We start from the raw sequence: 9,665 nt of genomic DNA, 5'->3' as shown, positions 1-9,665 counted from the left end.
CCAGTAACCGGAAGCTGTTAAAACTAAAGGTTTGTTGACATGTATGTCAAATGAGAAATAACTAAGTGCGTCCTAAAAACAGCGCAAATACAATGATATTTTATCAAGAAAAAATTAACAAATTGTATGTATTTATTAAAAAAGATTAATGTGCTGCAACCAGTGTGACGTATTAAATTATATTTTATTTTGAAGACATCAGCCGGAAGTTCTACCTCTCTGTATCACAAGGGATATGGTTAAACAGACGTGGAGTTCAGACAACCAGGCACAGGAGATATTAGCAGCAATAACACGTAATGCAATATGGCATGGATTACCATTGCAACTCGTGGAGGTATTTCTCTTTGACACAGGAAGCACGGAGATGTAGTATGTTTTAGATTAACGATATGACTTGTCGTTACATTAGTGAAGACAGCCGAAGCTCGTTCATCGATCGCCTGAAGGGGCAACGTCAGATTAGCTAGAAACGTGATTTGATCTCTCAGAAACAGACCCACCGAAATGCCTGAAAACATGTCACCAGTACCCGTCCTACCGTTGGTGATCAACCTTTTCTTTTCGGTACTCGGCTGTATGGCCACATTGAAACTCATTCCTGCTTTCAAAGACCATTTTATCTCAGCCAGATTGTACGGAATGGACCTAAACAAAACATCCAAAAAGGAAGTGTGAGTAACTTTATATTTTATAATATGATTTGTTAGCCGTAGTCATATTTGAAGTCTAATGTGTCTCGTCTGTAAGTCCAATTCCCTGCTTTCATTCTCGCCTCGTTTCTCTTCCTTTTCACAGCCCAGAGTCCCAAGGAGTCATCAGTGGGACGGTCTTCCTCATCATCCTCTTCTGCTTCATCCCGGTGCCTTTCCTTAGCTGCTTTGTAGGAGACAAGTGCATGGGCTTCCCACACGATGAGGTGGGTCAATAGAGGCAAAGTAAACCTGTTTGTTTCTATCAATTCTAAAAGTTAACTCTGTTCTTTATGTTTGTTTTCTTCTTATTGTGGGGCTTCAGTTTGTACAGCTGATAGGTGCGCTTCTGGCCATCTGTTGCATGATCTTCCTGGGCTTCGCTGATGATGTGCTGAACCTGCGGTGGAGACACAAGCTCCTGCTTCCCACCATGGCTTCCCTGCCGTTGCTCATGGTGTATTTTACCAATTTCGGCAACACAGTCATCGTGGTGCCGAAGCCCTTCAGAGCCCTGCTTGGGCTGAATTTGGATTTGGGTGAGTTGAGCTGTTGTCTGCTGCAGTGTCTGGTTAGTAGTAGGCTACTAACATTTTTGGGGAAACACGTTATGTTTGTTTTTTTGGATACTGTGTGTTTTGTTTCTCTTAATATAGGAAATGAAACTGCTGCGGTCACTCTGTGAACTATATCATTTGATAATCTTCTGCAGGTATCCTCTACTACGTCTACATGGGAATGCTTGCCGTTTTTTGCACAAATGCCATCAACATCCTCGCAGGCATCAATGGCATCGAGTCAGGTCAAGCCCTGTTTATCTCTGGCTCCATCATCGTCTTCAACCTGCTGGAGCTCAGTGGTGTGTGGCTGTTTCCTCTCTCATCACCAGCATTACAGATCACACCCTCGACTCTGCAAGCCATCGGTGTTGTGGACTTGCAGAACTTGATTGTACTTAAAAATGTGTTGAAGTAAAACAAGTGAAAATAGTTTGGAAATAAGTGTGACGTTTTCATGTCACACTCGTGGAATGTATCACCCTTTTTCCGACTGAATGTGATGCTGCATGAAAATATTTCCCGGTGTACAACTTTCCTGTTGCATGACGTGCAAAAGACTGAACATGTTTCATCCTTATCAGGAGATTATCGTGAGGACCATATTTTCTCCCTCTACTTCATGATACCATTCTTCTTCACCACGTTGGCACTGTTTTACCACAACTGGTAAGTTAAACCTATTTACCTGAGGCTGTTTTATGAAAAATGTTTAAAAATGCTGAGCCATTTATGATGTATATCATTTCTGTCAACTTGCAACCTATTTTGTCACAGGTACCCTTCATCTGTGTTTGTTGGTGATACTTTCTGCTACTTTGCTGGGATGACCTTCGCTGTCGTCGGCATTCTGGGGCACTTCAGCAAAACAATGCTGCTCTTCTTCATTCCTCAAGTAGTTAACTTTGTCTACTCCTTGCCTCAACTTTTTCACGTCATCCCCTGTCCCAGACACCGGCTCCCCAGGTATACAACCTTTACATTTTTTAGTTTGTACATCTTTTCATTCATAATTTTGCTGATTATATACTTTGAATGGCGTTCATTCATGCTCTTGACTTTCTCCCAATGAAAGGCTGAATCCAGACACAGGCAAACTTGAAATGAGCTACTCTAAATTCAAAAGAAAGAACCTCTCAAAATTAGGAAACCTCATTCTGAAGGTAAAGTTCTTGCACCTTTTTATTCTCTCATTTTAATAATAGAAAGATTACATTTTCCTTGAGCCCTAGTTATTGTGCTAAAATTGCTTGTTTTGTCCAACTAATAGTCAAAAACGCAACTATGTTGAATTTAAAAACGATATAAATCCAAGAAAAGCAACTTATCTTCACAATTGAAAAGCTCAAAGTAGAAAGTGTTTCGCAGTTGTACTCAGTACATGTGTCTGGCAAAATGTATCTAATCATTTAATAGACTATTTGTTTCTGATTTATTTGTCATTGTGCAGCATCAGAATGCAGTGGCATTATTTAGGGTGCTCATGCACTGTATGCACAGCTTCCACATCATACCCGCAGTCCAGAATACACTAGAAGTGCCCACATGAGGCGTAGCATGTACTCTTAGTGAATGAAAACTAGTGCGGAGGAGTGTGCTTTAAACAGTAAAGACCCTAAACAACAACACTAGCAGTATCACAGACCAGAGTCTGACCTAATTAAACTTGAATATCACGAGCCCGATAATCAAACAGAACTGCCATTCTTTTATTACATTATTTTATGAACAGCTGAAACAATTGAAGATGGAGCCAGTGATTCAGAGGTCTTATAGAGTGGCAGGTGGACTGCTGTCTTTATTGGGTTATAAAAATAATGTCTCAATGATCCTCAACAGGTGGCCGAGTTATTAAAGCTGCTGGAGGTGCGAAGAGGCCAGAAGGGAGATGATGAATTTATTGAATGCAACAACATGACTTTAATAAATTTGGTCCTGAAAATACTCGGCCCCACCCATGAGAGAAACCTCACAGTCATCATGCTCATCATACAGGTAGAACACATTCCCTGGAATAGTGTTGATCATTGGGAAGTATGTGAATCTTTCACTGGATGCTCATTTCTGTGTCTCTCCCAGGTGATCGGCAGTGTTCTGGCTTTTGGGATCCGTTATCATCTGGTGCGTCTCTTCTACGACGTCTAGACCGCACTCTCGGAAAGAGGAGAGAGAGCATTGACTGAGAAGATCTTATGTTGCTTTATGGAACTATTTTACAGGCTTGTGGTCCATCAGCCTTTTGATAGACTCCGTTACCTCACTGTTACTTTTCTGTGTCAGACTCTACTTGCAGTATAAATCCAGTGCAAGTTTCAAAGCAATATTTTACTTAGTTCAACATTTTCGCAGACAGTGTTCGAACATGAACTGCTAGGGGTCTGACTTAAACAGCAGCGCGTTGTGTTTTTCTCATGAAAATCAGTAATTGCAAACAGAAAAAAGTAACCAGGTCTTAAAGATCACGTGTCCGAACGGAAAGTATATTTTTGTACTGTTTTTTTTTTTTAAAAGGAAATACAGTAAGTGGGGGCGAGTTTCGGTTTTCAGGTCAGCCAAAATCAATGGTTGATGCCATTAAATTGTTTTCGATATGATAACAGCTTAATGGATGTAGAAGTGCTCTCAGAAAATATTCACACTGCGGTCCATTACTTGAATCTGCTGTTAAAGCAAACACGACATGGGGAAAATGTGCCCACTCACACTTATTTAGCCTAACTATCAGTCCATGCAACATGATTAACATTCATTTTTAAGTTAATATATAATTATTATTATTGTTTTGTTACCCCTGAACAAACGCACACACAATGGTAATTGTGAAGAAAAGCAGTGATGAGGCTATAATCAGTCTTAAGACCAAGAATAAGATGGAAACAGTTGTTGACAAAGTTACTTAGGGCTATGGAAGCTAAAGGGTGTCAGGATGTGAACAAATGTTTATACCTTTCTTGGTATCATAGCTGTATTTTTTTGACTGATATTCACCCTTGAGGGTTCAACAGACATCAATGTGAAGTAAACTGGCACTGGAGCATTTTGTTCAGGAATGTAACTACAAGTGAGAAACTGTTTACTGTTGAGATTAAAGCCTAAAATTGAAAAATTAAAGCTGAGAAAATGGAAATACAAGATGTTGCAATCCTTATTATTCCTGATTTAAAAGTATTCAGTTTCTTAAGAGAAGGAGCAAAATGTGTAAATACTTGACAAGTAAAAGTCCTGCATTCAGCTAAATGTTTCAAGTATCAAATGAAAAGCTGATTTTAGGGTTGTCACAGATTTATTGTTAACAGTGTGTATTGATATACACACCGATAACAATACATCTGTGACAACCCTAACAAATAAGAAATTGCACTGCGGAAATGCCAAAGATTAATAGTCAAGATCTTGTTCACACCTATTTAAAATGATTGGTATTAATAATGGTTGTTCATGTTGTGCTTTGTGTTAATATAAAAATAGATGCTAGTCAATTAGTACTTTAAAAGAATCATCACGCAGGCTCTACTACTTTTTATAGCGTTAAGTGTTTTAACCTATAACACGGTTTGTTTTGTATGTAAAAAAAAACAAACAAACTTAATTGTAAATATAACTGCCAAATGAATGTAGTGGTAATAAATGTGCTATATTTGCCTCTGCAAACGACCAGAATGGAAATATAAAGTAGCATAAAATGAAGCAACAACATCTGCGTAAAGCGGAACTACAGAAGTACACTTTGTTTCTGGGGAGACATCTGCACAGCACACAGCCCGCGTTTCTTGTGGTTGGCCAAAACAAACCATGTTTACATCATGTCCCTGCTTTTGAACAGCATTTCATTGTGTTGAAGCTCTTACTCAAGTCAGGATATATCGCGCTATTTGCTTTTCCGTTCGTCAGAGTGTCCCAGGAGACTTTCTGAAGCTGTAACTCGATAACTGGTCCCTGTTTCAGAAACACTCTCTGGTCAGTGGGAACTGCTCCCACACGGGTGTTAGCTAACACTGGGTTGCGGTCGAGCCTCGCGGACGTCTATAGCGCAATCGAGGGGTAAAACACACGACATTCAGGCCGTTTTACGATTCAAAGAAATGCCTCCGAACAAACGGATCCACAAGAAAACACTGAACTTGGTCTGCGAATGGAGTTCGTGCCAGGAGTCGTTCAGTCGGATGGATCACTTCTGCGACCATGCGGAGGGTCACTTCAAAGCTCTAAACGTGGAGGAGGATGTAGAAGAAGCGGGAGGTGAGGAGATTGTACTATATTAGTGAGGTTTAGCTCATGTTTATTTAGAACTGTCTGTAGTGATGTGGGGGAAACAACGACTTTAACGCCAACTCAGCCGAATAGTTATTGCTTCATTGTACAATGTGAATAGTTTATTAAATGAGAAATGAAAAGCAAGAGATGTTGGTGCCTACGAATGCAAACTTTTTTTTTTGTGCCAAGGGGAGAGAAACTGTCTTTGGAGAGACTGTGGATTCTGCTCTGTGGAGGGTCCTGAAGAGTTGCGCAGACATCTGTTCTTCCACTGTTACCACAATAAGCTGAAGCAGTTGGGTCAGCAGGTGCTCAGCGCCCAGCCAGGAATTGGTACCTGCTCCATCTGCTACCAGAACTGCAACCTCATCCCTGATATCCCGGACAATTTCATCTGCCTTTGGGAGGACTGTGAGGTAAGCTTGACTGAGGCCAGTCAGTCAAGCAAGGTTGAAGAGACTTTAACCACCTGTGCAGGCTTCAGTTTAGTAATACACAACAAATGGCAGTATTTCCTGCATTGATATATTAACTTGATACAACAAATATATGTTGTGCAAATTACATCAGAAGCCAAGAAGTGACAATGTGATATAAATGCTTTTCAAGTGTGTGAAGTAGAGTTTAAACATTTGGTTCGTGGGCTCTAAATATTTCTGGATATGCGTTTCATTTTCTGTGCACATTTGTTACAGCAACCACCGTTTGAAAACCCAGAGTATTTCTATCGCCATGTAGAGATGCATAGCCTGTGCGTTGACGTGCCAGCGGGAGACTACGAATTCCCAATACGCTGCGGATGGAAAGGTACGTAATTTAACATCAATTATCTCAAGATTATAGATAAGAAATGACAATGTGTCTAAAGATTACACGCCATCACTCTACAGATTGTGAAGCCACCGCTAAAGGACGTCCTAAACTTCGGGAGCACCTGCGCAGCCACACCCAAGAGAAGGTGGTGGCATGTCCAGGCTGTGGGGGCATGTACGCTAATAACACCAAGTTCTTTGACCACATCATACGACAGAGCGCTATGGAAGGTAACGTTCATGTCAGAACTATGACAGGAAACTTAATAACAAGGTTTGCAACTAGTTACAATTTTACCATCTAATAATTCTTGCTTTGTGTGCTTTGTGTGTATTGTAGGTCAGAGGTTCCAGTGTTCCCACTGCTCCAAACGTTTTGCAACAGAGAGACTACTGCGAGACCACATGAGAACCCACGGTCAGTCCCTCCTTCAGTGTAAACAGTTGTTATTCACACGTGCTCGGAAGGACTAAAAAAACAACACTCTTTTTGCATGCTTAAGCCAAAACACTTACAATGGTTTTCCACTCCATTCCTTACATTGGTACATATACCTTTACCTGCCAGGTATACACTGGTGAAGGAGTATTTCATTATATCCATGTATTTGTCAGTTTATAGTTATTTCAGCCATCAATTGTCATATCACCACACAGGTTTTGTTTCTTCTTGTTTCTTTCTTCTCGTTTCTTTCTTGTCATCAACAAAGCCTGGGACCCCCAATGACTTGGACTCTTACATCTCTGGAAGAATTACATACATTTACACTTTCCTGCTTAACTCTTTACTTAAATAGATACATGACACTTTAATAACACATGTTTAAACATAATCTTAATTATTTGTGTATCTATTATGTTTAAATTATGTGTTTATTGTCACAGACAATCACTAAACAAAACTCTCTATATGTCCAAATGTACTTGGCAATAAACCATTTTTAATTCTGATTCAATAGAAAAGTAATTTTGCTGCTACCTTCACGCAGGATGCATAAGCATCCTACTCATAAAAGCGAGTCAAACAGAGGTCTTCTGTCAGGCCCAGCCGACATGTCTGTGCCAAGTGAAACAGGAGATAGGTATCATCACTGTATGTCCCTTTTTTCACTGTCATTGCAAGAGTTCCTTGCCCATTTCCCACAAACACACACATTGCCAATTGAGTTTCTGCACAGGTAAACATTAGTACACATTAGTAAACCTCAACTGTCTGGACCCCTGTGTTCTATAAGCAGCTGTCATTGCTGAGAAACCTCTGACAGACAGCTTTTATAGCAACAGAGTCCACTTTAAAAATACATTATTTCATCGTGATTTCCAGGCCTCACACACGCATTGCTAAAAATAGGCTTTTGTAATCTCTATTTTTGACCATGTGATACACTTTGTTGCCCATGTGAGTAAGGGATTTCTGTTCGCATCAAACAGCTCTGCAGTATTATTAGCTGACACAATCTCATCCCTGGTTTGTCTTTTTCTCGTTGGGACAGTGAGCCACTACAAATGTCCGCTGTGTGACATGACCTGTCCATCACCCTCTTCACTTCGCAACCATATTAAGTTCCGCCACAGTAACGAGAAGCCGTACAGCTGTGAATACTGCGAATACAGGTCTCTATCCTCGGAGGTTGCAGCAGTGTAAAACAAGATTGAGCCCCTTTCAATATTGTTTTCTTCATACTCCTACACTTTATTTTGTATTTGCAGCTGTAAGAATCTAATAGACTTGCGCAAACACTTGGACACCCACAGCAGCGAGCCGGCCTTTCACTGTGATGTTCTCGGCTGTGACTTCACCTCTCGTACTCTCGGCACCATGAACATTCACCACAAAAGAGAACATCAGGTAAGAGTATTACATTTTATTTAATTTACCCTTGGAAGGGGAGTTTGAATGTCGTTTATAGTTATCTAATGTTATCTTTCTGAATCAGGGTAATTTTGTAGCACGCTACAAATGCCATGTATGCGATCAGTGCTTCACCCGGGGCAACAACCTCACTGTCCATCTGCACAAAAAGCACCAATTCAAATGGCCCTCTGGACACCCCAGATTCAGGTAAGTCTTGCATTGACAAAAATAAATCAACCCGGTAATGCTGAATTTTGAGAGGTTGCATCACTGATGGCCTCTTCATCGCTCTGTCAGGTACAAGGAGCACGAGGACGGCTTCTTGCGGCTGCAACTGATTCGCTATGAGAGTGTGGAACTGACAGAGCAGCTGATGAGGGAAAGGCAAAGTAGTCAAACGGAGGAGGATGTTGATGACAGGGGCAACACTGAGGAGGAATGCTCGGGGTCAGCCTCCTCAGAGTTGCAGGTTGAACTGAGAGGCGTGCTGCTGGAGGAGCAGAGGACTGAGGAGCCCAACGCCAGCGTCGAGGAGGGCGGTCAGGAAGAGGGCATGTTGTACGTTCTCACTGGAGTTTTGTCACAAGCAGGGGAGGACTTGGATACTGCTCATCAGCATGAAATGCAGGTGGATTAACTGCTACAGTTTTGCATACGCATCATATACCTGACTGGCATTCGGTTATCAGCTGTGCAGTTTCACAGATCATGGCACATGTTCTGAGCCTTAAACGTGTCCTGGAGACACTTAATAATGAATTGAAACATCTCAATGACGGGATGCATACTCCTTGATGACCCATTTTCACTATAAGCCTATGTTAGGTAAACCTGTTATGTGTTGTCTGTTTACAGATGTTGAGCATAGTCTGTTTGCCAGTATTTATTATGATTTTCAAGTTATTCATTGTATCTTATACTGTAACACATCTAAACAGTTGGATACTAATGGTGCACTGCCGAGTTGTGGGTTGCCATTCTCTTTGAGATGGGACTGCCGTCCCAGATATCCAGAAATGCAGAGAATCCAGTGAAGAGGGCATATCTCATGAGCTCATTGTGTATTTTTTATGTGTCATCTACAACTTGAATAAAGCTGACACAAAATGTTTACAAAATTCACATTTGAAATTATTATTTTCGTTTGTCATGGTAAGAAAATGTGTGTAATGGTTACATTTGTGTGTTTAGTCATTGTTCACAAGTGTTTAAGAGAGGAAAATGCATAACTTTGATTTATATCACATGCTTTACTGGTAGCTATATTAAAAAGTATGCTATCTGTTGTCACTATGACGCCCCCTGCTGAATCTGACCGCGCTACTGCAGCTACATTGTATGGTTATATTGGGCTCTGCAAGACTGGTCACTTTATTGATCTGAAATGAAGACAAACAGCTATAAGGTGACTGAAATGTTGTCACTCTAGTATTATTCATGCAAACAAATTTAAAGTACACTTCTACTTCAATCCCTTTGATGAAATCAAATATTA

General features: G+C 40.7%; 2 protein-coding genes across 2 annotated transcripts; both read left to right on the top strand.

Moving 5' to 3' along the window:
- Nucleotides 1-243: 243 nt before the first annotated feature.
- dpagt1 (dolichyl-phosphate (UDP-N-acetylglucosamine) N-acetylglucosaminephosphotransferase 1 (GlcNAc-1-P transferase)) lies at nucleotides 244-4,366 on the top strand. Its single transcript, XM_068599709.1, has 9 exons — nucleotides 244-674; nucleotides 799-919; nucleotides 1,018-1,231; nucleotides 1,405-1,551; nucleotides 1,834-1,918; nucleotides 2,027-2,215; nucleotides 2,325-2,412; nucleotides 3,089-3,244; nucleotides 3,329-4,366. The coding sequence occupies exons 1-9, from the start codon at nucleotides 508-510 to the stop codon at nucleotides 3,392-3,394; spliced, it is 1,233 nt and encodes a 410-aa protein (XP_068455810.1). The 5' UTR covers nucleotides 244-507; the 3' UTR covers nucleotides 3,395-4,366.
- A 651-nt stretch (nucleotides 4,367-5,017) lies between these two features.
- Nucleotides 5,018-9,570, top strand: hinfp (histone H4 transcription factor). Its single transcript, XM_068600562.1, has 9 exons — nucleotides 5,018-5,488; nucleotides 5,693-5,919; nucleotides 6,199-6,310; nucleotides 6,394-6,546; nucleotides 6,656-6,733; nucleotides 7,809-7,929; nucleotides 8,026-8,164; nucleotides 8,253-8,377; nucleotides 8,468-9,570. Exons 1-9 carry the CDS (start codon nucleotides 5,332-5,334, stop codon nucleotides 8,805-8,807), a joined length of 1,452 nt encoding a protein of 483 aa, XP_068456663.1. The 5' UTR covers nucleotides 5,018-5,331; the 3' UTR covers nucleotides 8,808-9,570.
- Nucleotides 9,571-9,665: the final 95 nt, after the last annotated feature.

Source organism: Clinocottus analis, unplaced genomic scaffold (genome assembly GCF_023055335.1).
Source record: "Clinocottus analis isolate CAN_PGR_092001 unplaced genomic scaffold, fCliAna1.0.p SCAF_5, whole genome shotgun sequence".
NCBI classification, from domain to species: domain Eukaryota; kingdom Metazoa; phylum Chordata; class Actinopteri; order Perciformes; family Cottidae; genus Clinocottus; species Clinocottus analis.
This window is presented reverse-complemented; position numbering and strand designations above follow the sequence as displayed.

What these genes read in the sequence shown, in the direction of transcription:
- dpagt1 (XM_068599709.1), top strand. Translation starts at nt 508, where the DNA reads ATGCCTGAAAACATGTCACCAGTACCCGTCCTACCGTTGGTGATCAAC. An exon ending in TAGGAAACCTCATTCTGAAG is followed by an intron (nt 2,413 to 3,088) that starts GTAAAGTTCTTG and finishes GATCCTCAACAG; the next exon opens with GTGGCCGAGTTATTAAAGCT. An exon ending in TCATCATGCTCATCATACAG is followed by an intron (nt 3,245 to 3,328) that starts GTAGAACACATT and finishes TGTCTCTCCCAG; the next exon opens with GTGATCGGCAGTGTTCTGGC.
- hinfp (XM_068600562.1), top strand. Translation starts at nt 5,332, where the DNA reads ATGCCTCCGAACAAACGGATCCACAAGAAAACACTGAACTTGGTCTGC. An exon ending in AATACGCTGCGGATGGAAAG is followed by an intron (nt 6,311 to 6,393) that starts GTACGTAATTTA and finishes ATCACTCTACAG; the next exon opens with ATTGTGAAGCCACCGCTAAA. An exon ending in ACCACAAAAGAGAACATCAG is followed by an intron (nt 8,165 to 8,252) that starts GTAAGAGTATTA and finishes TTTCTGAATCAG; the next exon opens with GGTAATTTTGTAGCACGCTA.